The 26578-nt window shown below is 48.6% G+C and overlaps 1 protein-coding gene across 3 annotated transcripts; it reads left to right on the top strand.

Annotated features, from left to right (window-relative positions):
- The first annotated feature begins 1404 nt into the window (after window positions 1-1404).
- MYO1A (myosin IA) lies at window positions 1405-24313 on the top strand. 3 transcript variants are annotated; one of them, XM_023210730.2, is made up of 29 exons: window positions 1405-1472; window positions 2084-2304; window positions 3837-3970; window positions 4076-4191; window positions 4459-4553; window positions 4773-4877; window positions 5405-5451; window positions 5588-5651; window positions 5855-5953; window positions 8298-8401; window positions 8504-8651; window positions 9141-9259; window positions 9341-9427; window positions 10975-11040; window positions 11183-11287; window positions 13200-13262; window positions 13465-13665; window positions 13836-14062; window positions 14404-14604; window positions 14832-14925; window positions 15369-15518; window positions 15620-15688; window positions 16079-16153; window positions 21597-21740; window positions 22504-22610; window positions 22961-23093; window positions 23246-23398; window positions 23574-23701; window positions 23953-24313. In XM_023210730.2, the coding sequence occupies exons 3-29, from the start codon at window positions 3857-3859 to the stop codon at window positions 24077-24079; spliced, it is 3141 nt and encodes a 1046-aa protein (XP_023066498.1). In that variant the 5' UTR covers window positions 1405-1472; window positions 2084-2304; window positions 3837-3856; the 3' UTR covers window positions 24080-24313. The 3 variants fall into 3 exon arrangements, with proteins under 3 accessions (XP_023066498.1, XP_031792183.1, XP_023066499.1); XM_031936323.1 differs by lacking the exon at window positions 1405-1472 and having other exon boundaries at window positions 2061-2304; XM_023210731.1 differs by lacking the exons at window positions 1405-1472; window positions 2084-2304; window positions 3837-3970; window positions 4076-4191; window positions 5405-5451 and having other exon boundaries at window positions 23953-24215.
- The last annotated feature ends 2265 nt before the right edge of the window (window positions 24314-26578 follow it).

The raw sequence follows: 26578 nt of genomic DNA, 5'->3' as shown, positions 1-26578 counted from the left end.
GTGATTGGCTTGCCTCGGCCTCCCAAAGTGTTAGGATTACAGGCGTGAGTCACCGTAACCGGCCTAGAATTTTTTTTTTTTTTTTACCACTATGTTGAAGTACAATTTACATAACAATAGAATTCACCAGTTTTAAGTGTACAAATTTGCTGAGTTTTGACAAATGGAGACAGTTGTATAACCACTACCACAATCAGGATATAGACCATTTCTGTAACCCCAAAAAGTTCCCTCTTGCCCCTCCAAGGTCTAGAATTATTAATGGGGAAAAAGGAAGGTGATTTAGGAGTCAGAGTAGAGGAAGACTAATAAGCTCTGGTTGCTTCAGTTTTGCCTAGAAAGCAGGAGATTAGAAAATCTCAACTGACTTGGATGTGTATTTCATATCTTGTTAATTTAGAGTGACCCACTGGCTCCAGTTTGCTGGGACTTTCCAAGTTTTAACACTCAAATTCCCATGTCCAGAGAACCCCGCTGTGTCCCACAGGCAGATCAGTATAGTTGGTTGCCCTAGCTGTGATATTCATGTCATTGTTCTTACACTGGAGAATGCCATCTCCTTTTAGAGTCACTTTGCTCATGAGTAAGCACATAGTAGGCACTCAATTGACTGAATGGGTGGACATGCAGGTAAACCCCACATGGCTGCAGATTCCTGGCCTAGAGAACATGAGACTTGGGTTTTGGTGCCAGCTCTGCTAGGTTTGCAGTGGTGTGACCCTGGAAAAGTGGTTTTCTCACTCTGGATCTGTTTCCTCCACGGGGAAATAGGGGATATTTGTCACTTCTGCCTCTAGGACATGGATACTGCTCCACCTACACAGAGTATTATGTTTTGATGTCACTTCCACTCAGCTTTCTCTCTTTTCCTTGCCCCCCTCCACCTTCAAATGTATGTAGTAGATCAATAAATTATGTAAAGGCAGGTTGATAATAGAACTGCTGATGGGCCAGGCTTATGCAGACTGCTTCTGTGAGAGCAATAGAATTTGGACCTTGCACCAAGCAGTCATAGCTGAGAGTTGGAGAATCAAGTCTCTTCAGTTAAGTTACTATAATTACCTAATTTGTTCTTTGTGCACGCCTGGGAGAGAGGGTGGTAGGCAGAGAGGACTTGCTGTTTTTAGGAATTTTCCTGGCTGGATGAGGGGGTACTTCTTATCTATCAGAGGGAGCTATTACAGCAACTCAGGGTCTTAGTCAGTATCCTAGTGCTGAAGAATTAAAATTAGAAACATTAGAACTTGGGCTGCAACTTATGGCAAACTTAGGGTTAGGGAGCTGCATTCTGTTCCTGGTTCTGCCATGCACTAGTGTGGAACTGTGGGCACATTGTATAACCTCTCTGAGTCGGGTGTTTGTCCCTAGCTTTCCATTTTAATGTATCTGTATTGCCTTCCTCAGGGTGGTGCTATTCAGTGAGGCAATGATGGGGGAGTTCAGTGAAACTGGGACATCTATACACATGTGAGGTATTACTACTAATCACTTTAATCTTTGGGTCCCTATGATGGGGTCTGATTCATGGGGGAAGGGAAGTGGAGAAGAATTTGGGGATTTTGTCTGCTTAGCTCTCCAAGTAATCTCATTAACATCCCCTGACTCCCAATAAGATAGGAAGATTAGGTATGAGGGAGGTACTGTTTTTTTGCTAGGAAGACACCCTTTGTAAAGATGTGTCTCACCATGTTGCCCAGGCTGGTCTCGAACTCCTGGGTTCAAGTGATCCTCCCGCCTTGACCTCCCAAAGTGCTGGGAGTACAGGCATGAGCAACCACACTTGGCCCTACCTGTCCTTGACAAAATTCCTGGCTTCTCTTTGATAAATATTTTCCTTGGCTATAAATTCCATTCTTCCAGCTTTCGTTTCCAAATTTGGGAGACAATGGAGCAAGAACCCTCCTTTAGTTAAGCCTCTCAGCTAATGCCAGCCAGATACCCTTTCCTACCTAGAGGGAGCTTGAGTGTCTCCCGCTGGGGCTTCAGGCCTGTGAAGGGTTAAGTGAGCCACACCCTCAGCAGGAGCGGTCTGGACTTTGTGCTGATCAGCCATCTCTGGCCTCTACTGGTTTGACTGGCACAGGGAGCTTGGGCTGGAAGAGGCAGCAAAAGGGAAGATCAGAAGAGTGGACCCTGGCAAGAGGAGGCCAGCCTCTTTCCCGGCTTCCCTGCACCATGGACAGCTCCCATTAAACCACCTCTCCAACCCAGGGCCGGGACTCCTATGCCGCATTCCTGTCAAATTGAGATTTCATCCACCATTCTCCAAAGGACAGTGAAGTTATACCCTAGTTCCAGTGTTGGGTGAGTCCTGCCTTGACCTGTCACTGCTTCTCTTTAACACCTTGGGGTGCCCCATCAGAGGCCTGTTGTCTTTTGCCCTTCACCACCCTCAACCAGTCACATTCCCACTCCCTTCAAATCCAAATCCAAAGAAGATGCCTGCTCCCAACCCACCTTCTGCTTCTCACCCTTCCCTGCCAAGTTAGTTAAAAGACTTAGCTTTTTGTAAAATCTAGAAAATACAAAAATAGTATCTACTTCGTGGGGATATTGTAAGCACTAAATGAATTAGTATATTTACAGTGCTTAGAGCCCTGCCCAGTTCATGGTAAACGCTGCATGATTCCGAGACTGCTATTATTGATATTTTTATTACTTCCTCAATTGTGTCCTTCAGAGAAGTGACAAGTGCTCTCTTTTCCTAGAGCTTGGGGAAAGCCAAGTGAAGGGAGAAGGAAGCCTGTGCCCCTTCTTGCCCCACTTCCATTCCTGCTTCCTTCCCTCTCTGACCTGGGTTCAGAGATGTAATAGCATAGGAGGATGTGTCTCTTTCATTCCTGTTTGGGAGTGGCATTGACCATTGTACTAATAATTCTGTCCTGTGCCTGGCCACTCTGCTTACTCAGTCTCACAGGAAAGACTGAGGAGGGCCAGGTTTCCTCCTTAGGGAACACCTGCCATGTGCCTACTGCGTGGGGGCCAAGCCCCACCACCCTCCCTGTAGTTCCAACTCTGCTCCTCCTTGCCCAGTTCCCCAAGAAGCTGGGTGTGTCCATCTGGGGCAAAGTCCATGCCAGAAGCTTATAGGAGTGGGTGTAAAAGCTGGAGATGGAAAAATAAAGACAGATATGTAACACATCCAGAGGTCCTGACAACTGCCTGTTTGTTGTGGAAGCAAACCCCACTTTCATTTTCTTTGGGAAATTCCAGTCTCTTATGGAGGAACTCCTGCCTCTGTCTTCTATAATTCTGCCTTGTCCTGTTCCCATTTTAAAAATGAAGCTCACTGTAGCAATGACAGGGGAGGAGGACACATTTGGAAGAACTTCTGAAATGGGTATGGGTAGGTTGGGTGTCTTTAGTAGGGGCTGTGAGAAGTAAAGTGTTGAGAAGAAGCACTGAGGGAAGATGGGGAGTCTGGACCCTGGCCAGGGCCCAGTGCAGGAGAGAGGGCTTTCTGTACTTGGCGGCAGCACAAGTCTTCACTTACACTTTCCTCCTCAGCCCTCTCTCCTTCAGTCACAACTCCGCTTCCCCAGTTGTAGCCCACTGGGTGCCTGCCTTCCCCTGGTGGTCAGAGGCCGGTGTTTCTGTCCCGCCCCTGCCCCACCCCTACCAACTGTAACCCAGAGGATTCCCCCCAACTCCTGCTGAGAGTTTCAGCCTCCCTTAGCTTGGGCTGGTCCAGAGGCCTCTCCTAGGTTGGGGGCTGTCTTTAGGGCCAGGGTAGGAAGAGAGGAAGGCTCTTTTGGTCCTTCTGCTATCCTCCCCTCAAACAGTTATTGGTCCCTAAAGCTGAGTGGACATCAGCAAACTGTGCCTCTTATCCCCAGGATCAGTGGCCCCTCTGGACATGCCTCTCCTGGACGGTTCTGTGGGGGTGGAGGATCTTGTCCTCCTGGAACCCTTGGTGGAGGAGTCACTGCTCCAGAATCTGCAGCTTCGCTATGAAAGCAAGGAGATTTATGTGAGTGTCATATGGGTGCCTCTGGCTGTGGATATGTGGCTGGAGAGGTCACAGGCTCCCACCTCACCCTCCAGCTCATTCCCTTCACCTTCTTCCCCCTTCCAGACCTACATTGGGAATGTGGTGATCTCGGTGAATCCCTATCAGCAGCTTCCCATCTATGGGCCAGAGTTCATTGCCAAATATCAAGACTATACTTTCTATGAGCTGAAGCCCCATATGTGAGTAGGGGGACCAAGGGAAGACTGACAGGGCCCCAGCTTCTTGACACTGAGTCATCCTAATTTTCTTTGTCCCTTCCCCTGAAGGGGCTTCTCCAGCTGCCCCTTCCTTCCCTGGCCTTCTGGAGGCCCCTTCCAAGGCCTGTCACATCTTGCCCAGTCTGCTCCAAGTAGAGAGAGTGGATGAACCTGCGTGCTGGAGATTGAGTGAAAGATGGTGTCTTGAACTGGTTACACAATAGTCATTGCCCACTTCCTCCCCACAAGCTACGCATTGGCAAATGTGGCGTACCAGTCACTGAAGGACAGGGACCGAGACCAGTGTATCCTCATCACAGGCGAGAGTGGATCGGGCAAGACTGGTGAGGCCCCTGGCTAGGGGAACACATGGAGTCACCTCTGGAACTGCCTCCTTGTCTCTTTCCAAGCCAGACCTAGACCTGAACCTTCACCCCACAGAACTTCCTTCCCACTTTATCTGACTCCAAGGGGTGGTGAGGCGCTGGGGTGAGGGAAGTTAAGGAGGTGGGGGGATGGGCTAGTCCTGGGTAGGGACCCACAAGAGTGTTTCTCCTGCACAGAGGCCAGCAAGCTGGTGATGTCTTATGTGGCTGCCATCTGTGGGAAAGGAGAGCAGGTGAACTCTGTGAAGGAGCAGCTGCTGCAATCTAATCCAGTGCTGGAGGGTGAGAATTCTGCTCTCTGCCCTCTCCACCCTCCACCTAACCTCCAGAATCATTAAGCCCTAGACCCTCTTTCCCAGTGCTGCAAAATCACTTCTCTTGTTCAGCCCCCAAAAATCCGAGATTGTCAGGCCGGGCGCGGTGGCTCAAGCCTGTAATCCCAGCACTTTGGGAGGCCGAGATGGGCGGATCACGAGGTCAGGAGATCAAGACCATCCTGGCTAACACGGTGAAACCCCGTCTCTACCTAAAAAATACAAAACTCTAGCTGGGCGAGGTGGCGGACGCCTGTAGTCCCAGCTACTCGGGAGGCTGAGGCAGGAGAATGGCGTAAACCCGGGAGGCGGAGCTTGCAGTGAGCTGAGATCCAGCCACTACACTCCAGCCTGGGCGACAGAGCAAGACTCCGTCTCAAAAAAAAAAAAAAAAAAAAAAGAAAGAAAAAAAAATCCGAGATTGTCATGAGGACTGGAAGCCCTTTCTCCTTTCCCTTCTCTAGAGTTTCACTTCTCCCCTCCTCATCTTTGTAGCTTTTGGCAATGCCAAGACCATTCGCAACAACAATTCCTCCCGATTTGTGAGTAAATGTCTCCCCACCTGGGAGGAGATGATGTGGGGGCTTGAGAGGGAGGAATGTGGCACAGACCCCTCTCGGGCAGGGTGGTGAGAAGAGGAAGAAGCTAAGTCTTTCTCTCTCTGGTCTCTCTCTGAAGGGAAAATACATGGATATTGAATTTGATTTCAAGGGATCCCCCCTCGGTGGTGTCATCACAAACTGTATGTGTCTCCCCAGTTCTACTCACCTGTCTTCCACTTGCCTCACATGGCCCTTTCTGCTAATCTGTTCCTGTAGAAAGGCAGAATGTTAAATGTCAAGGGGACTTCCCAACCACTAGGAATGCCAGCGATGGGGGCAGAGTTAGAGGGAAGCTACGGCATCTCCCAGGCCCTCAGGATGTTATTTTCTAATTCTCTGCCAGATCTGCTTGAGAAATCCCGAGTAGTGAAGCAGCTCAAAGGAGAAAGGAACTTCCACATCTTCTATCAGCTGCTGGCTGGAGCAGATGCACAGCTGCTGAGTATGTGCTTGCATGGGGAAAGTGTTCTCATGAGCGACACATGGCAAAGTCCCCAACCTCCATTCAGTCCCAGAACCCCTGTTACCTCTGGGCCCCTGCAGCCCTCTTTCCTTGAACCTCCCAGGTTTTCCTTGCTGCACTTCCTATTCTGAGCCTCACCCACTCATTGTTGGGAACAAATTCCTTTACCCCTGTGTTATCTTTCTTTTCTGGGGTTTTATTGCTAGGGATATGCCTTCTTGTCTCTTTACTGTTCTTGTTCCTCTTTCCTGCCTGGGTTCTGCTTTTCCTGAGCTGGCTTCAAATATGAAACACTTGTCTCCATCTACTTTCCTTCCTATCTTCAACTTAAGGGGATTTACTTAAAGCAGGGAAGCAGGCAGAATGTTGTAAGTGTTCAGGAAGTTTCAGTGAGCTCCAGTTGAAGCTGTCCTGGGTCTACATTTGCCTCACCTAGTACCCTGTTCCTGATTTTCTTTTCATTCATTCATTCATTCATTCATTCATTCATTCATTCATTCAACATCTCTTGAACACCTATGATCGGATATTATGCTAGCCTCTAGGGATACAGATTTGAGTAAGACATGACCCTGTCCTCGAAGAACTTATAGTCTTCTAGGGATAACAGGTGTGTGAGCAGATCCATTGTAATATGGTGTGATTGGGGCCGTCAGGCCTGTGCAGCTGGCTATAAGAGCAGAAGACCTACAGCCCCTTGGCTTGGTCTGGGGAAGGGTCCATTACAGCCTGGACACTGTACTGGCCTGAAGTGGCTCTGGGTGGGCATCACTGGAGGGTCTGGTGGACTTTAAGCCTACTGGAGTTTGCCTCCCATTCTCCCCTCTGGCTGTGAACACCGTGGGTGTCTGGCCCCCAAGAATGTCTCTTTGGTTTCTGGTGATTCTATGCTAGACCTGTGCTATCTCCTTTTCCACTCTTGGAGATCTCTGTGATCTTCAGGAACCCCTGCAGATCTCATGCTCATTCCTGCCTTAATAGTTTTGGTTGTGTTCAACTTGTCTGCATCATGGGCATTAGTGTCTTATTCTGGTTGGTCTGTCACCTGTTGGTTTAAATCAACTCTAGATGAGGTCTCCCAGGTATCATCATCCCCAGACTTTCTGACTCATTCTCTCTCCAGATATCCCTCCTTAGCAGGCTCTTGTTTCAAAATTTGTGTGTCGGGGGAGCTACCATTAGATTATAGTTTGAGGGACGCTCCCTGATTCTCGGATCATTTGCATACCAGATAATTGACATCCCTCAAACTCCATGATTAACCCAATCCCTCCCATCCTAGGAAAACAGCTTTCATAATTCACTTGATTCGTTTATTAAAAAGAGAAAAGTTCCTGCATGCCAGAAAGGCACACAGAATATGGAGATGAGAAACACAGTCCCAACACACAAGTTGCTCATTTGTGGGAGAGACAGAAAAAAACAAAACCTAGCCCATATGATATGGGCTGGGATATATATTCACCAATGGGGAATGCAAGAGAGTCATTTGGCTCAGTGCCTCAGCATCAGATAAAACTTTTCAGAAGAGGTGTCAGGGTCGGGGAACATGCTACCTGCCACTTTATTGGTATTTGGTGTTCAAACAATGAATGAGCAACCCGGGCCAACAGTTGAGGCTGGGGGCAGGCAGGAGATATGAGCTTACCCTTCTCCCCTTTCCTTCACCCTCCAGAGGCACCTGCGTAGGATGGAAGGGTTGCTTGTTTATTTTTATTATTTAGAACCCTGAGAGTAGGGAGAAGAGTAAAATGAGGGTTTTGTTTCATAAAAGTTGGGGGAAAACCCAACCAACATGAGCATCAAAACCCTAAACACTACTTAAAAGTATACTTAAAATTTTAGTTTATCAGGCCGAGTGCAGTGACTCATGCCTGTAATCCCAGCACTTTGAGAGGCTGAGGCGGGTAGAGTCCAGGAGTCGAGACCAGCCTGGCCAACATGGAGAAACCCCATCTCTACTAAAAATACCAAAATTAGCCAGGTGTGGTGGCACTCACCTGTAGTCCCAGCTACACAGGAGGCTGAGGCATGAGAATCACTTGAACCTGGCAAGTGGAGCTTGCAGTAAGCCGAGATCGCACTACTGCCCTCCAGCCTGTGTGACGGAATGAGACCCTGTCTCAACGACAACAAAAAATTAGTCTATCATCACAGGAATTAATGATCCCAAATCAAACGAGGCAGGGGAAGAACCCAAAACAAAAATGACTCCTTTGAATAAATGAATGAATCCATTAGGGCAAGGGCTGTGAGGTGTCAAGGCTGGAGGGCTCCAGAGAGCCTGGGTACTAACCCTCTTCCCCAACACTGGCCCTCCCAGAGGCCCTGAAGCTCGAGCGGGATACAACTGGCTATGCCTATCTGAATCAGGAAGTATCCAGAGTGGATGGCTTGGATGACGCCTCCAGCTTCAGGGCTGTACAGGTGGGTGCCCAGGGTGGGGCAGTCTTGGGCCTTTAGGTCATCCTCTATTCTCATTGGACTGGCACCAATAGTTCAGCTTTTGATTTCTGCTTTCTGCCTAAGAGTGCAATGGCAGTGATTGGGTTCTCGGAGGAGGAGATTCAACAAGTGCTAGAGGTGACATCCATGGTGCTAAAGCTGGGGAATGTGCTGGTAGCTGATGAGTTCCAGGCCAATGGGACACCAGCAAGTGGCATCCGTGATGGAAGAGGTCTGCATCCCAGCCTGCTGGAGCCCCTACCCAGATCCTTAATCTCCTACTGCAAGTCGTGTCCTTCTACCATCTCTAGCATAATTGATCTCACCCTGATGCAGTCCCACTCAGCCCACTCCCGAGTTCTCCCCTAAACAGACTCACTGAGAGATGAAGCATATGGGAATGAGCTTTTAATTTGATGTATCTAGGTCTGGAAATTCTCTGAGTCTGAGTTGATCCTTCTGCAGAATGGGGATAATCACACCTAATTCAGGAGATTCTCATATTAAAGTAGATGATACATGCAAAATGCCCAGATCCCCTTTCTCCTGCCCCCCAACTCCCTGAGATTCCTCCAGGGCCATGTTCTGGGTTGGCTGCAATGACTTCTCCAGTGAGACCCCAGGACACCAGTCTCTCAGGCAGTTTCACTTATCAGATCGCACTCCCTCCCCTGAGAGAAAACTGCCTCTACGGACATGCTGTACTTTCTTATTACCCCAGCTGTTCGGGAGATTGGGGAGACTGTGGGCTTGAATTCAGAAGAACTAGAGAGAGCTTTGTGCTCGAGGACCATGGAAACAGCCAAGGAAAAGGTGGTCACTACACTGAATGTCATGCAGGTAAGGGGCTCACTGGAGTGGAGGGGTTTGATTTGACCTTGTTCTGTGATGCCACCCTAACCAGCTGGGCCTCACCCACAGGCTCAGTATGCTCGGGATGCCCTGGCTAAGAATGTCTACAGCCGCCTCTTCGACTGGATAGTGAATCGAATCAATGAGAGCATCAAGGCAAGTGGCCGCTCTCCTTTCTCTGTGCTCTCCTGTCTGCCTCACCTTCTTGCCCTGTCACCAGCCCTATACCTTGGTTTCTGAGATGAGCAGAGTAGGGAGGATGATGGGAAGGTACAGTTCCTTCCAACAGTGTGTTGTCATGGAAACATCACTGGCTTTTGAGTTAGACAATCTGGATCTGTCATCTACTTACTTAATTGAAAGTCATGTGGACTTTCAATATCACAAAGATTCTGGGCCTCAGTGTCCTGGTTTGGAAACGCCCACTAAGAAACACTAATATGCTGGGCGTGGTGGCCCATGCCTGTAATCCCAGGACTTTGGGAGGCCAAGGTGGGAGGATCGCTTGAGCTCAGTAGTTCAAGATCAGACTGGGCAATATAGTGAGACCCCAACTCTATATTTTATGAAAAAAAGTAAATTAAATAAAAAACTATTTAAGAAACACTAATGCATGCCTACCTGCTTCACAGGGTTTAATGAGAATCAGATAAATTATGTAAATAGTTACCATATGATACCACAATTCCCACTCCTAGGTATATACCCAAGAGAACTGAAATTAGATGTCCTCAGCTAAAATTTGTACACAAATGTTCATAGAAGCCTTATTTGTAATAGCCAAAAAGTAGAAACAGCCCAACTGTCCATTAGCTGATGAAGAGATAAACAAAATGTGGTGTATCTGTACAAAAGAATGTTATTTGTCCATAAAAAGAATGAAGTACTGATACACGCTTCAAGATTGATGAGCCTTGAAAACATTATGCTGAGTGACAGAAGCTTGTCACAAAAGACCACATTTTGTTTGATTCCATTCATATGAAATGTCCAGAATAGGCAAATTCATAGAGATGGGAAGTAGATCAATGACTGCCAAGGGCTGGGGGAGATAGGGGTATGGGGAGTGACTAATAATGGGTGTAGGATTCTTTTGTGGGGTGATGAAAATATTCTGAAATTAGGTAGTGGTGATGGTTGTACAACTTATTGAATATACTAGAAAGCTACTGAATTATATGTGGTATGTGAATTATATTCAGTAAAGTTGTTATTAACAAATTATCCACATGGAAGTGCCATCTATTTAGAAGCTATTACTGAAAGGTAGTAGAATAAGAAGGGATTTGAGTCTAGGCTTGAGTAAGTACCTATCCTTCTGAAATTTGACTTTTTCATCTGTAAAATAGGAATAAAAGCACCTTATAAGATTATGATAAATAAAGACATGGAATCTTTTGTAAAATGCTCTACAACTATAAGAGATGGTTATTGTCCTGAGACGTTTTATTGTCTTTCTACCTGGTACCATTGTAGCACCATCCTGGAATCTATCTGTATCTTCCTTTTCCTTCTTTCCTCCCTCTTTGCTTGTTCTCTAGTGTATGGAGGAGGGAGAGTAAAATCACAACAATTCCTTTCCAGTTTGGCAAAGCTCTTTCTAGTTCTGTTTGCCCCCTACTCCAACCCCATCCGCTCCAGAAGGACCTGGCATGGTGTGCAGAGGGGCCCTGTCCTCAGATTTATCTTTCTGTCCTCTTCAGGTGGGCATCGGGGAAAAGAAGAAGGTAATGGGAGTCCTTGATATCTACGGTTTTGAGATATTAGAGGTGAGAGTGCCTCACCTCAGAACCCTGCTCCCCTAGGATTAGAGGTGGACAGGCTCACAGGGGGGATGCGAAGCGGGGAGGTAGGGCTGAGAGGGAGAAAGAGTCTTGGAGTGAGCTCTCTAACCTGTACTCCCTCTCTCAGGATAATAGCTTTGAACAATTTGTGATCAACTATTGCAATGAGAAGCTGCAGCAGGTGTTCATAGAGATGACCCTGAAAGAAGAGCAAGAGGAATATAAGAGAGAAGTAAACTAAGTCTTTTCTACTTTCCCCTCTTAAACAACTTCTAGGCATATGCCAGAGCTTCCTTTCTTCTTGATCATAATTTCCTCTAAGTCATCCTCAGATGGGAACACAGAGGACAAAATGTTTCCCTTGCAGAGTAGATCATTCCAGCATTACCAAGTAGCCCTAATCCTCTGCTCTCCATTCTGCGTTTCCTTGGCCTCCCAGGGTGCACGTGTGGAAAGTCCTGACAAGAGGGAAGTGACAGCTGTGCTTGGCCTATGGCAGACTGTGAGCCAAATATAAAAAGGACATTTCTCCTGGGCTTGGCCCAACCACATCTCTTTCTGTGCCCTTCTCTAACATCTCAGAGTCCTTGGTCTCCCCCGGGCCCTAGCTACAGTTGCTGTCCTTTCTTGTAACACCATGATCCCAGACTTCCTTACCAAAAATGCCACATGGCTCCAATTTCTATGGCTAGGTGTTAGAAAAGCTCTCTGACTGAGCTCATTCCCTTCAAAGTGTGAATGGCTGAGAGTCTCACTCATCAAAACCCTCCCAGGGATGTTCCCTTGTGAGCTCTCAGGAATCATTTGTAACAGAATTTCAGGCAATGTGGTCACAATGTGTGAAAAAGTTTTTTTAGTTGTTTTGTATGTTTTAATTTTAACGATTTAAATGATCAAATACATAATACATTTCCATGCTTCAAAATTCAAAAAGCTTAGAAAATATATAAGAAAACGTTCCCTCCTACTTCTGCCCCTAGCCTCCTAGTTCTCCTCCCCACTCAGAGGCAACCAACATGGGCCTCCTTCCAGAAGTCTCTTACACATATGCAAGCAAATTTGTAAATATATTTCCCCATAAAATCTATATAAATGGCAGTAAATACGTTCTGTTCTGTACCTTGTCGTCATCACATAACAAGATCTTTCCATATCAGTATGTAAGGATACTTTTTTACAACAACATAGCATTTTAAGGATATCATAATTCCTTTAACTGGTTGGGGAAGGTATATGGGGGATGAAGTGGGAGGGCAACTTAATTTAATTCTGCTTTCTCTAAAGACCTGTGATAGAGGGAGGAAAGAAAGACCTATGCTTCCCCGCCATACTTGAGAATGTCCCAGCCTGGAGCATCTGACCCTTGGGTGGGGTCAGGAACTGTCCTGTCTGTAGACCTGATGCCCAGCAAGTCCCCAAAGTAGAGAACAATTATCTTTGGGTCTTCTGCTTTTGCACCATTCTTGCTTTTCAAAACATTATATAGTCTAAAAGTCTCATGTAGATAAAGTGGTTCCTAAAGGGTGGTCCTGGACCAGCAGCATCAAAATCACTTGGAAACATGTTGGAAATACAGATTCCAGGCCCACATCCCAGACCTGTTGAATCAGAAACTTGGGGAGTGGGACCCAGCAATCTGTATTTTAACAGCCCTCCAGGTGATTGTGATGCACACTGAAGTTTGAGAATCACGGATGTAGATCTTTGAAGATGTATCAAATTAGCCTTGTTGTTTGATGATAAACTCTCACTCACGTGCTGTGATTTTAAAGAGCACAGAGTAGTGTGGCCGCTGTTCCACATACACATGGATCCTTCCCCACTCCCACATGGGAAATCTCTATCCTAATCTTCACTCAACATGTTACACTTCCCTCTCCACCCTACACCACCTATAGGGATCTCTGCATTGTCTCACCCTCTGTCACAGCTGCTTCAGTTCCTTCCGTGTGTCTGTCTACCCACCCCACAAATTCTCCACCAACCTTGGAGGGATGGGGACATAAATAGAAATCATACCAAGGACCCCTCTGACTTATGGGACTTTCTGATGTCCTTTGTTGGGTGGGTGAAAGGCTAGATCTGGTGAGGTCTCTGGAGGCTTGTCTTGGACCTCTTCCCTGTAATTTGTTTCCCCTGACCAGGGCATACCATGGACAAAGGTGGACTACTTTGATAATGGCATCATTTGTAACCTCATTGAGCATGTGAGTTATCTTTCTCTTATCTGTGGGACTTCCCCTTCCAGACTGCCTGAACATCCTTCCCCTCTCTCTCTCCCTGACTCCCCACTTGGTAGGGAGAGTAAAGAAGGCAGAAGATAAGAGTGGAGAAAGGGGGCAGCAGTGAGAACGTGGACATCTTGGAGGACCAGATTTAGGTTGGGCTTCTTTTGTTCCCCTGGCCCAGAATCAGCGAGGTATCCTGGCCATGTTGGATGAGGAATGCCTGCGGCCTGGGGTGGTCAGTGACTCCACTTTCCTAGCAAAGCTGAACCAGCTGTTCTCCAAGCATGGCCACTATGAGAGCAAAGTCACCCAGAATGCCCAGCATCAATATGACCACACCATGGGCCTCGGCTGCTTCCGCATCTGCCACTATGCGGGCAAGGTGAAATGGCAGGGCTGGAGGTCAGAGATTAGGGCCCAAGCCCAGGCTGAAGGCAATGGGGGAGGAACCCAGGGAAGGTGAGAGTCTGGAATACTTCACAATGAGACTGGGAGGGCCAAGTGCTGGGACAAGGTTGTGGGGTCTCCAAACCGATAGCTGCTCCTTTACAGGTGACATACAATGTGACCAACTTTATTGACAAGAATAATGACCTACTCTTCCGAGACCTGTCACAGGCCATGTGGAAGGCCCAGCACCCCCTCCTTCGGTCCTTGTTTCCTGAGGGCAATCCTAAGCAGGCATCTCTCAAACGCCCCCCGACTGCTGGCGCCCAGTTCAAGAGTTCTGTGGCCATCCTCATGAAGAACCTGTATTCCAAGAACCCCAACTACATCAGGTGACATGCTGGCGTGCAGGGGAACATGCTACATATGTGATGGCATGTGCAGGGTCCATGCGCTATACAACATGTCCGTGTGGGGGTGCTTCTGGAATAAGGATATCAGAGGTCTTTCCTCACAGAAAACAGTCAGATAAGGAGCTGAGAATCCCACAGTGAGAGAGCATCAGATTCAGTAGGGAATACATAGAAGCGAGTGAAACTGGGGAGGCCAGTGTGTCTACTTTCTTTGAAAATTTTCAGTGAAGTGGACTGTGTGCAGCATAGGGGAACATGATGGGTTACACTGTCAATGGTGTCAGCTCCTGAAGCCTGTGCCTTACGCTGCCTCCCACCAGGTGCATAAAGCCCAATGAGCATCAGCAGCGAGGTCAGTTCTCTTCAGACCTGGTGGCAACCCAGGCTCGGTACCTGGGACTGCTGGAGAATGTGCGGGTACGACGGGCAGGCTATGCCTACCGCCAGGGTTACGGGCCCTTCCTGGAGAGGTACCGATTGCTGAGCCGGAGCACCTGGCCTCACTGGAATGGGGGAGACCGGTAAGACCCCATGGGGAGACTGGGCATCAGGAAAGGGCAGTACAGAAAGCATCTCTGGAGGAAGAGACCTGGAGGTGCAGTGCACATCTGCTGAAGCTGGGTGAATGGATACTTGGAAGAATGAATTGAATGATCACTTCTTGGAGGCTGAAAAGATTGGGGGAAAGGTGGAAGAGGACTCTCTCCTGAGATACACTTCTGCAGCTTTCTGTCATCTGCTTCCATAGGGAAGGTGTGGAGAAGGTCCTGGGGGAGCTGAGCATGTCCTCGGGGGAGCTGGCCTTTGGCAAGACAAAGATATTCATTAGAAGCCCAAAGACCGTGAGTTAGACAGTGCACTTGCATTTGGTGAGGGTGGAAGGTGGAAGAGTGAAAGCCCACTTGAGAAAGGCTGGAGGGGGAGGGAGCATGTATAACCTGGAATGGATAGTAGATGGGAAGCTTCCTGTCTGTAGGAACCGTATCCCTGGGAACTGAACTCTTGGGTTCCTACACTGCCCTGAGCCTGGGGAGCTCGGTGCTGCAAGGCTCTAAGTGCCTCTGCCTGAGGCAGAGCCCTTGAAGGTCAGAGTGATCAACGTCTAGCTACAAAGTTAGAGTTCAGTAGATACTTGTTTACTGAATGAATAAATGAATGAACTAAGAAGACAAAGGAATGATCAAATAAGGCCTATTTGGGAAGCCTCAGTACTGTGGGGTATAGGAGAGGACAGCACTGTTCCCCTGAGCCAGTCTGTCTGTCACACCCTTCCACCTCTCCACAGCTTTTCTACCTCGAAGAACAGAGGCGCCTGAGACTCCAGCAGCTGGCCACACTCATACAGAAGATTTACCGAGGCTGGCGCTGCCGCATCCACTACCAGCTGATGCGAAAGAGTCAGATCCTCATCTCTGCTTGGTTTCGGGGAAACGTGGTATGGTCACCCCCAAAATCCCACTGTGTTCACTCTAATAGGGAGGATGGAAGGTGGCTCAGGAGGTGCTGTTTTTCTAACAACTCCCATGTTCTCTACAGCAAAAGAAACACTATGGGAAGATAAAGGCATCCGTGTTATTGATCCAGGCTTTTGTGAGAGGGTGGAAGGTAATGGAGAGTGGAAGAGAGGTTTCCTCACATTGTTCCTCCTGGATTGTGCCACCTGCTGGCTAGAGCAGCAGAGAGCTAGTCCTGCCTGCACCCAGGCTGTACTTCTGTGTATCAGTCTGTCCATGTGTGGGTGGGTATCTGGGAGTGAGAGGCCTATAGGGGAGACCTGTGTAGGTGTCTGGGTGTGTAGATGCCTAACTTGGCAGCAGAACTTTGCCTTCTGCTCTAAGTGTCCTCACTGCCAACTTGTCTGACTTTACTTCCTCCTTCCAGCTACAGTCTCAGCTCTTTATCTTACTTAGGTCTTTGTGTGGTTAAAAAATAGTAGAACCTCTTCTAGAATCTGCCTATCTTCACTTTGGCTACTTTCTTGTACTTTTCTGCCAGGCCCGAAAGAATTATCGCAAATATTTCCGGTCAGAGGCTGCCCGCACCTTGGCAGATTTCATCTACAAGAGCATGGTAAGTGGTAGGGGTTAGGGTGGATGTTAGGGATGGAGCAGGGAGGCACAGGTTTGGGAGAGGGGTTTGAGAAGAGGCAACCCAAAGCTTTCCCCCAAGAGTTTCCTCAGTCTGCATGTAGTTAAGTCCTAGGAGAAGAGGGCAGCTACCTGCAGGGACCAGGCCCCAGTGCCTTGTATTCAGGGGCAGAATCAGATAGCATTTTGGCATGAGTGGACACTCCAGGCAACCTTGTGGCAGGAAGGGGTCTCAGCACACCTATCGTCTGGTCTACAGTCAAATAGGCTTGTGAAGAGCTTGGGGCTGGATGTTTAACAACAGTTGAAGAGGCTAAGCCTCATTGAAGAGTAGAGTGATCTGCACATTAACTAGCCCAACCTCCCAAGATACATTTTATGGTTGGGGTGAAAGTGGGGGAATTGTGTCTTCCTTCTACTTCCTCTGAAACTATTGTTGGCAAGTCAGAAAGTAAATCTCAGGAAGGACCTATCCTAATTCTGGAGGACGTGGGTCAGGCTGGGTGGGAAGACCCACCTGGAAGGCCTACACATTCAAACTTACAGGCATTTCCCAGGGGGAGAAAAACAGGGACAGAGAAGAGTAACTTCTGGAGACATCAGTCAGATAGCAATAGTGCTTCTGAGAAGTGTCAGGGAGGAAACCAGGGAGGGAGAAGCACTTCCAATGAAACCTTGGGAAAGGCCAGAGAGAAGGAGGAAGAGCATGGGATCTTGCACAGAGGCTGGAGCAAATTGTAACTGACCTCTGCTGATTGGGTTTTTGACCATAGTTAGGACCCTGACTGTGCTCATTCAGACATAAGACATGTTTGCTTGCAGCCCCTCTTTGTTGTTTGAGAGTCTGGATCCCTCAGCTCAAGAGAGGAATGGGGGCTCTGAAGCTCTGGCCCTCTTTTTTGCCTTCCTGAGACTTCGTTTGCTCATTCTCTTCCCCTCTCCAGGGAATTTCCATCTTCCAGGTCTCTTCAGTTGCCTGATCACCTCTTGTGCTGGTGCCAGAGTATTTGCCTTCCCACCATACATGCTTCTTGCTACATACCTGAGACTTGTAATCTGATTTAGCTGTTACCTCCTGACTGCCATTCTTCCTCCTTTTCTTTCATCTATATATTGTCAGGCAGTTACTAATTGTCAACCCAGAAGCTGCTGGGTTTAGACCAGGGTCTCAATAAATCACACCCCCATAGAAGCCTGTGGCCACTGGGCACTGATCCCCCCAGTGTTTCTGACTATTCCAGTTTGCCACTGCCTTGACTGTAACTAATGCTAGTATTCATTATCATTTGTTTTTTATTTATTTATTTATTTACTTTTTGAGACAGAGTTTCACTCTTGTTGCCCAGGCTGGAGTACAATGGTGTGATCTTGGCTCACTGCAACCTCCACCTCCCAGGTTCAAGCGATTATCCTGCTTCAGCCTCCCAAGCTGGGATTACAGGCATGCACCACCATGCCCAGCTAATTTTTGTATTTTTAGTAGAGACAGAGTTTCACCATGTTGGCCAGGCTAGTCTTGAACTCCTGACCTCAAGTGATCTGCCTGTCTTGACCTCCCAAAGTGCTAGGATTACAGGTGTGAGCCACTGCGCCCAGCCTTTTTTTTTTTTTTTTTTTTGAGATGGAATCTTGCTGTGTCACCCAGGCTGGAAATGCAGTAAGCATGATCTTGGCTCACTGCAACCTCCATCTCCTGGGCTCAAGCCGTCCTTCAGCCTCAGCCTCCCCAGTAGCTGAGACCACAGGCACGTGCCACCACGCCTGGCTAATTTTTTGTATTTTTGGTAAAGATGTGGTTTCACCATGTTGCCCAGGCTGGTCTCAAACTCCTGAGCTCAAGCGATCCGCTCGCCTTGGCCTCCCAAAGTGCTGGGATTACAGGCGTGAGCCACTGCACCCGGCCTTACCCATTTTGAACATCTACTATGCATTAAGCTCTTTACGTGCATTAACTTTAATTTTCACCAACCCTGTGAAGTAGGCTCTTTTCTTTCTCCCATTTTATAGTTAAAAAGCCAAGGCTCAGGGAAGTTAAATAACTTGCCAGGGGTTCCACAGCTGTAAGTGGTAAAGCTGGGTTACAAACTATTTGACTCTAGAGCTTTTAACCACTGCTGAAGACTACCCCTCATCAATAGAGGCCTGGGCAACCCATGGCCCTAGGCAGACCTGGGAGCAGGAGGGCTGCATAGGAAAGGGCAGAACTTTCTAATCTAGAAAAAACAATAAAAAGAAGAAAGCCTTCAGAGGCTCCACATTAATTGGAACAAAGGGGATTATGACAGATGCTTAGGCATGTTTGTCGAATTATTAATAAATAAAATCAGACCAGGGACTGGGGACTCCAGTCATGGAGGCCTTTCCAGACCCAGATCCCAAACCCACCAAACCCACCAGACCTGTAGTGGAAGCTACAATGAGCTTGGATAGTTCCTGCAGTTACAGCAATATACTATGTGTTCTGCCTCTTTCTATTTTAATTTTTTAACCGGATATCTTAGTAAAACATTTTCATAAAAATTTCAGCCAGGCGCGGTGGCTCAAGCCTGTAATCCCAGCACTTTGGGAGGCTGAGACGGGCGGATCACGAGGTCAGGAGATCGAGACCATCCTGGCTAACACGGTGAAACCCCGTCTCTACTAAAAAATACAAAAAGAACTAGCCAGGTGAGGTGGCGGGCGCCTGTAGTCCCAGCTACTCGAGAGGCTGAGGCAGGAGAATGGCGTGAACCCGGGAGGCGGAGCTTGCAGTGAGCTGAGATCCAGCCACTGCCCTCCAGCCTGGGCGACAGAGCGAGACTCCGTCTCAAAAAAAAAAAAAAAAAAAAAAAAAAATTTCAGGCATTTGGAAGTGCCAAAAATCAAGTCATTTTTTTATATCTTCAGTAATTCTGTGCCATAAACGAACAGGTTGCTAAGTGCTCTATGGGATGTAAAACCTTGGCCAGGCAAGGTGACTCACTCCTGTAATCCTAGCGCTTCGGGAGGCTGAGGTGGGAATATTGCTTGAGCCCAGGAATTTGTGACCAGTCTGGGTAACATAGTGAGACCTAGACACTACAAAAAAAATTAAAAAATTAGGTGAGTGTGGTGGCTCGTACCTGTAGTCCCAGCTACTTGGAAGGCTGAGGTGGAAGGATCACTTGAGCCTGGGACGGCAAGGCTGCAGTGAGCTGTGATGGTGGCACTGCACTCCAGCCTGGGGGACAGAGCAAAACCCTGTCTCCAAAAAAGAGACAAAAACAAAAACTTATGAATCCTCATTCTAGTTTGGGGGAGACTAAACAGTCAGTTGCCATGGATGAAGTTTCACTGGATCCTGGAAAAGGAAAACTGAAACAAAGCTTAAAAGGACATGTTTATAAGTTTATAAAGGACATGTGGAGAAATCTGAGTGTGGATCGCTGTTGGATGAATGATGTTGCTTTTCTTAGGTGTGATGATGGAGTTATGATCATGTAAGACAATGTTCCAGTTCTTGGGAGAGGCATGCTGACGTTTTAGGGTAAAATGTCATGATATCTATAACCTACTTTAGGATGGTAGCGTGGCAAGGATTTGTGTAAATGTGTATATGCATGTATTTATATGCACACATATGTATGTGTGTTAGAGTACACAGATAGTGCAAGGTGTTAACATTATCATTTGGTGAATTTAGATGAGGAGCATACAGTATACAGATGTTAATTGTATCTTTTTTTCAACTTTTCTGTAAGTTAAAAAAACTTTCAAAATAATAAGCTATATTGAATTTTAAAAACATCGTATTATGCTACTCTTCTGCATGAATTCTCCAATGGTATTCCATTTCACTCCGTACCACAGCCTACAAGGCCCATCATGATCTGCCCTGACCTACTCTCTGATCCTCTCTTCTTGCTCAAGTGATTCTGGTCACCCTCTTTTTTGTTTTTAGACAGAGTCTTGCTCCATCACACAGGCTGGAGTGCAGTAGTGCGATCTCGGCTTGCTGCAACCTCCGCCTCCCGGGTTCAAGTGATTCTCCTGTCTCAGCCTTTAGAGTAGCTGGGAGTACAGGCATGCGCCACCATGCCCAGCTACTTTTTGCACACCCTGGCTTTTTATTGTCTCTGGAATATGCTGCCAGTTATTCCTGCCTCAGGGTCTACTTCTTTGCATCACAGCAGATGCCATTATCTGACATCACCCTCTATATTTATTTGCTTGTGTAGTTGGTCCCCTTCTCCACCCTACAGTAGAATGTAAGTCCAGTGAAAATGAAGACTTTGTTGACTGTTATGTCCCAATACCTAGAACAGTGCCAGGCACTAAGTGGACACTCAAAAAATGTTGAATAGTGAAAAAAAATGTGAGACCTGGGATCCTGCCTTATAAGGACTCAGTGTCTAGAAAAGGGAGCCGTTTTCCATGCAAATAACTATAGTGCAAAGACGAGTATAGGCAAATTGCTATGGGGCTTCAAAGAAAGGAGAGGCAATCTGGGGCTTGGGGAATCAGGGAGGGCTTTGAGCTGATCTCCCAGGTTGGCAGAGTTGAGTCAAGAGAGCATCGAGAGCCAAGGCACACAGTGATCATGCATGGGCTGGGTAGGGGCATGGGAAAGAGTCCTGTCTGGGTGGTGTGCCCAGGGAATGCAGAAGTCCTACGACATGAGGCTGAGGTCTAAGTGTCAGGGAGGAAAGCAGGGAGAGAAAAGCACTTCCAGTGAAACCTTGGGAAAGGCCAGAGAGAAGGAGGAAGAGCATGGGATCTTGGACAGAGGCTGGAGCAAATTGTAACTGACCTGCACTGATTGGATTTTTGACCGTGGTTAGGACCCTGACTATTGCTCATTCAGACATGAGACACATTTGCTTACAGCCCCTCTTTGTTGTTCGAGGGTCTGGATCCCAAAGCTTAAGAGAGGAATGGGGGCTCTGAAGTTCTGGGCCTCTTCATTGCCTCCCTGAACCTTCATTTGCTCTTTCTCCTTTGCTCCTTTATTTGTTCCTTCTTCCTTTGAATGGAGGCTGACATGTTTGGACTTGACTGATTTGAGAGGAGGGGAAATTTGGTACCTAGCCAACAGCCGACACAGACAGTGGCTGCCACCTGTAGGTAATTGTGAACAGGGAATAGAAAGCTATAGGAGCAAAACTTTGAAACCAGCTTTCATACTGGTTCCTCTTACCTCACTGCCCTGGGTAGCAGGCCTCTGGTTGGAACTAATCTTTCTCTCCCTCCAGTCTCCTATTCATGCTCTTACCTCCCGGCCTCAAGCTTGCACCTCACTCTGAAAAAGATCCAGGAGGTGACTCCCTTCCATCTCTTCAACTCCACCCCTTGCTTCTCACTGTGGGTTAACCTCCTCCTTTGAAGTGGCAGGATCTGGGTGCCAGTTTGCCTGCCAGGAATTGTTTCTTCTCATCACTCCACTCCCAATCCCCTTGCTCCCAAACCAGGTACAGAAATTCCTACTAGGGCTGAAGAACAATTTGCCATCCACAAACATCTTGGATGTTGTGACCAAGACATGGCCAGCCGCCCCCTACAAGTGCCTCAGCACAGCGAATCAGGAGCTGCGGCAACTCTTCTACCAGTGGAAGGCAAGTGAAGCCCAGGCACCCCTCCTCTCATTTCATCTTTTTTTCCCCCTCACCCTGATTTTCCTCTTTTGCCTCCCTCTTCTTTTTTTTTTTCCCCATTAAAAAAATTGTAGTAAAATGTACATAACATACAATCTACCATTTTAACGGTGTTTAAGTGTATAGTTCAGTGGCATGAGCGACATTCATGTTGTTCTGCAGCCATCACTGCCATCCATCTCCATACACGTTTTTCATCACCCCAAACTGAAACTCTGTACCCATTAAGCAATAACCCCCTATTCTCCCATTCCCCTAGCCCCTGATGTCCTGTAATCTACTTTCTATTCTCCCATTCCCCTAGCCCCTGATGTCCTATAATCTATTTTCTGTTTCTATGCATTTCACTTTTCTAGGTGCCTCATATAAGTAGGAATCATATCGTATTTGGCTTATTTTACTTAGCATAATGTAATTTGTTCTTTTATTCAGGAAATGCTTATTTAGCACCTGTCTGGGGCTAAGCCTTGCCCTGAGAGCTGAGCATAGAGCCCTCCTGGTGCTTTTATTTGATGGTGTCCATTCCCTACCCCAGCCTCCCTCGGTTTCTGCACTCCTCCTCAATGGTCCTCCAGCCCCGACCTCTCCCTGAGGTGTCTAGTGCCTGTCCTTTTTCCTCAGTCTCTCTCCTCTCCTAGTGTCTTCTAGTCAATGTTTCTCAACTCCTTCCCCAGCCCTGCCCTCCTACTCCATGATTTTAGCTCCTGTTCCTCCTTCCTCACAGTGCAAGAGGTTCCGGGATCAGCTGTCCCCGAAGCAGGTAGAGATCCTGAGGGAAAAGCTCTGTGCCAGTGAACTGTTCAAGGGCAAGAAGGCTTCATATTCCCAGAGGTGAGGGCCTCCCAGACCCTGCACAGCCAGTTCCATCAAGCAGTGCTTCTCAAACTTGAGCCTGCCTCAGAATCACCTGGCAGGATTGTCATCCCCAGGTGCTGTGTCCCTCCTCAGAGTCTCTGATCCAGCAGGTCTTGGGGTGGGGACCAAAATTTGCCTTTCTAACAACTTCCCAGGTGGTGCTGATGTCTTGGTCCTGATGTCTTGGTCCTGGACTGTGCTCTGTGGACACTGACAGAGGATACATGGACGTGGGGGAAGGGCCCAGGAGGACTAGAATGGGAACTCTGGGGGTGGGGAGAGGCCTGTGGGCTTGTCTCTGCTGCACACCTCCCGTGTGTTCTCAGTGTCCCCATTCCATTCTGTGGTGACTACATTGGGCTACAAGGGAACCCCAAGCTGCAGAAGCTGAAAGGTGGGGAGGAAGGGCCTGTTCTGATGGCAGAGGCCGTGAAGAAGGTCAATCGTGGCAATGGCAAGGTAAGGGCCTACAGGCTGAACTCCTCCCATAGCTACTGCAGAGCTGTGGGCTGGCATCTGAAGAGTGGATGGCAGGCTGTGTTTGCGCCCTGCCAGGTGGAGTGGGGGCAATTAATCCTGCCTTTCCTTACCCTTTCCTGTTCCATCCCTAGACTTCTTCTCGGATTCTCCTCCTGACCAAGGGCCATGTGATTCTCACAGACACCAAGAAGTTCCAGGCCAAAATTGTCATTGGGCTAGACAATGTGACTGGGGTGTCAGTCACCAGCCTCAAGGATGGGCTCTTTAGCTTGCATCTGAGTGAGGTATCAGAGCTGGGTGGGGCAGGCCTTGGACTGGAGAAGGTGGTATGCATCCCAGAGCTGGGGAAGGCTGGAGGTGATGGGGACCAGACCTTTTGCTCTGGGCCTTTGATGTCCCTCGGGTGCTGCTGGAGAGAAAAAATGAATCCAGTTCCTGCTATTTTTCCCTCTTCCTAAGCTGTCATCGGTGGGCTCCAAGGGGGACTTCCTGCTGGTCAGCGAGCATGTGATTGAACTGCTGACCAAAATGTACCAGGCTGTGCTGGATGCCACACAGAGGCAGCTTGCAGTTACCGTGACTGAGAAGTGAGGCCATGAGTTGGGGGTGAAGGGCGGCTTAGGGTAGACGGCCAGGCTGATGGTCATTGTGACCGGGATCAGAAAGCGAAGCATGTGGGGCAGAGCAGGGTGGGGCTTGGAGGTGTTTCTCAGGCCCCCACCCAGGTTCTCTGGGGCCTCAAGCCCTCTGACTTGCATGATAGGGGAGCCATCATGGAAATGCGGGAGTCGGGGTGAGGGGTTGGGCACTAGATTTGGTTTTTCTGTTCCCTCTCCAGGTTCTCAGTGAGGTTCAAGGAGAACAGTGTGGCTGTCAAGGTCATCCAGGGCCCTGCAGGTGGTGACAACAGCAAGCTACACTGCAAGAAGAAGGGGAGTCGTTGCCTGGAGGTGACTGTGCAGTGAGGAGGGGGCGCCATGCAGAGACTGCAGCTGCTTCCTCCCAAACCAGCATTAACCCCCTCTGCCCTCCTGTGTGGGAGGGTCTCTAACCCCTCTGATCGTGGGGCATGGCTTGGGGATTAAACTACCCTTGAAGAGGACCCTTGTCCTAAACCCTTCCTGTTCTCTCCTCCAAAAGTAGCCTCCTCCAACCCTCAGCCTCTTTGCTCACTAATAAAACATGTGGCTTGGAAAGGTTCAGTCAGGGTGGGTGGGTCCCTGTTCCCCCTATCTTTTCACCCAGGTGTACTTAGACCCCTGCCCCCATGCCCTTTTTCCTCCTCAAGCTCCTTGGAGCCAGCTAGTGAGGTAATGAGAAAGGAAAAGAAGGGAAATTGTCTCCGGGCTCCTTGACCGGCTGAGCTCTGGGGGGTGTTTAGAGAGACTGTGGTGGGTGGAGGGGCTGCGGGGGGAGTTAAGGATGGGGCTTAGGTCTCAGGTGGCCAGTAGACTGATTCATTAAGTGTGTCCCTGGAGGGAAGAAGTGAGCATCCCCGTCTTGGCAGAAACTGGGATCCTTTGGCGATTTAGCCTGAAAAGCGGCCCAAGGCTGGAGGGCTTATGTATGCTAGGAGTGCTGCGGAATGCAGGGTCTCCTGAACGTGGGAGAGCGCCATCACCCCCTCTACTCCCACACACAACACAGGGCTGCATCACACCAGCCTCACCAACACCCCTTTCCTTCTCACACACCCAAGATGCCAAACTGCTGCCAACAGTTATCTTGCTCGTCGCTGTCCCACAGCTGGGGCCTGCAGCAGGTGGCCCTTCACTGGGAGGCTCCCTCATCAAGACCCTCCCATCCCTGTGACCTGGCCCTTTCCTCTCCTCTTCCTTTATTTTTCCTGCATCATCGTCATTATCTTTTTCTCACCTCCCAACTATCTCACACCATCTTATTGTCCCTGCTTCTGTGGGCTCTGACTGATATCAATATGTAATATTTTGTAAAATGCTTTAAATATTTTTCTACTCCCCCTCATATCTATTTTCTCATAGATTCTGTCTTGTCTCAGCCTCTCACCATCCTGGCCTCTACCTTTGGGGAACAAGCTGCTCATATATTCACAGTAAAATTTAGATCTGTGGTCTTTGAGAGCTTACCAGGGGCTGCCTTTGTTTTTGTCTCTGGCTGTCTCCTCTTCCTTTCAAGATCTCTACCTTGCCTACCTCTTCCCACTTCCTTCCCTGAACTCACTGTGCCTTGAGGCTGGGGTCTCCCTCCACTTGACTTCCATCTGTAGGCAGCTCATGGCCCGGCTATCATGCTGGCCAGGGAGAACTGATTAACTTCTCTTCCTGCCTGCAGATTAATCTGCTCTCTGAGCACAAGCCACTTGCTTCTGGCACACCCTGCTCTAAGCTGAGATAGGACCTGGGGAATCATCTGTTTTCAGGCGGGTGAGGGGCTAGAGCCTGCCTTGTTTGGGAGAAGGGTGGCTCTGTTCAGAATAGGGGTAACTCAGGTTCTGACCAGCCTTTTCCCACCCCCCCAACAGCTCTCCCCATCCTTGACTTCTCAGAATCAGGCCGAGAAGAGCCTATCTGGCCGAGAGGGGGGTGGTGACCTGCGCCTCATCGCCCCCGCTTTCCATCTCATCTCCTGCTCCCAGGGCCCAAATTGTCGTCACTTTCCCAGTGAAGTGGTCATTTTCAGAAGCAATTTCAGGAGAACATGCAGCTGCTGCTCTCTATCCTGCATTTCCCTTCACAGGGCTGAAGGCACTGTCAGCTCCCTGAGCTGTGGGTGGTGGGAGAGGGGAAGGGCTAGGGCCTTCACCCCTGTGCTCACTGTGCCCATCATGTGGATGGACTGGAGTTCAAGGAAGGGAAGGCACTCCCCTCCTCCTTTACTCTTCTGTCTCTTCCTTCCTCCTCCTCTTTCCTGTCTCTGCCTCTTTTCTGGAGCCCGAGTGTGTGTTTTCATCCCCTGAAACCAATAGGGACCCAGTGTCCCCACCTGTGTTTGTTACAGGGTTGGAATTAGCTCCATCACTGCGGGAGAAGCTGGAGTTCTGCTACCAGTCCTCCCCTCCCCAGCCCTGCCTCTTCTCTCCTAGCCCTTTCCCTTCTGCCAGTTCAGCGCTGTCAGAGTCTGGTTTGTTTCAGCCTCTGAGGGGCACAAGCCATCCTGGATTCCCCTAACCCATGAGGAGCCATCCTAGCATCTCACAGCTTAAACCAGCTCAAGCTCAGTCCTCCTGGCTTAGTCCATTTCTTCCCCAGGCTCTGAGGGCCTCTTGTTCCTTGCTCTGTGGGGTTTTCTCCAGCTGTCTCCTGGCTGCAGGACATGGCAGGATGTAGAATGCTGTCATCCTTCCACTCTTCATTGGTGTCTCCACCCAGTGTCACATATGACCCTAGCCCTGCCCTCCCCTCGCCATTACCTGTCTGGGATTTTGAGGGAGTCCACAAGTTGTACGCGTGGTGGATATATTCAGGCCATCTTGTGTGCACAAGCTA

Source organism: Piliocolobus tephrosceles, chromosome 10, assembly GCF_002776525.5.
Source record: "Piliocolobus tephrosceles isolate RC106 chromosome 10, ASM277652v3, whole genome shotgun sequence".
In the NCBI taxonomy this organism is placed as follows: Eukaryota; Metazoa; Chordata; class Mammalia; order Primates; family Cercopithecidae; genus Piliocolobus; species Piliocolobus tephrosceles.
Note: the sequence above shows the minus strand (reverse complement) of the source record. Positions and strands in the feature narration are given on the sequence as shown.

What these genes read in the sequence shown, in the direction of transcription:
- MYO1A (XM_023210730.2), top strand. Translation starts at nt 3,857, where the DNA reads ATGCCTCTCCTGGACGGTTCTGTGGGGGTGGAGGATCTTGTCCTCCTG. An exon ending in AGCAGATGCACAGCTGCTGA is followed by an intron (nt 5,954 to 8,297) that starts GTATGTGCTTGC and finishes TGGCCCTCCCAG; the next exon opens with AGGCCCTGAAGCTCGAGCGG. An exon ending in TCTGCCACTATGCGGGCAAG is followed by an intron (nt 13,666 to 13,835) that starts GTGAAATGGCAG and finishes GCTCCTTTACAG; the next exon opens with GTGACATACAATGTGACCAA.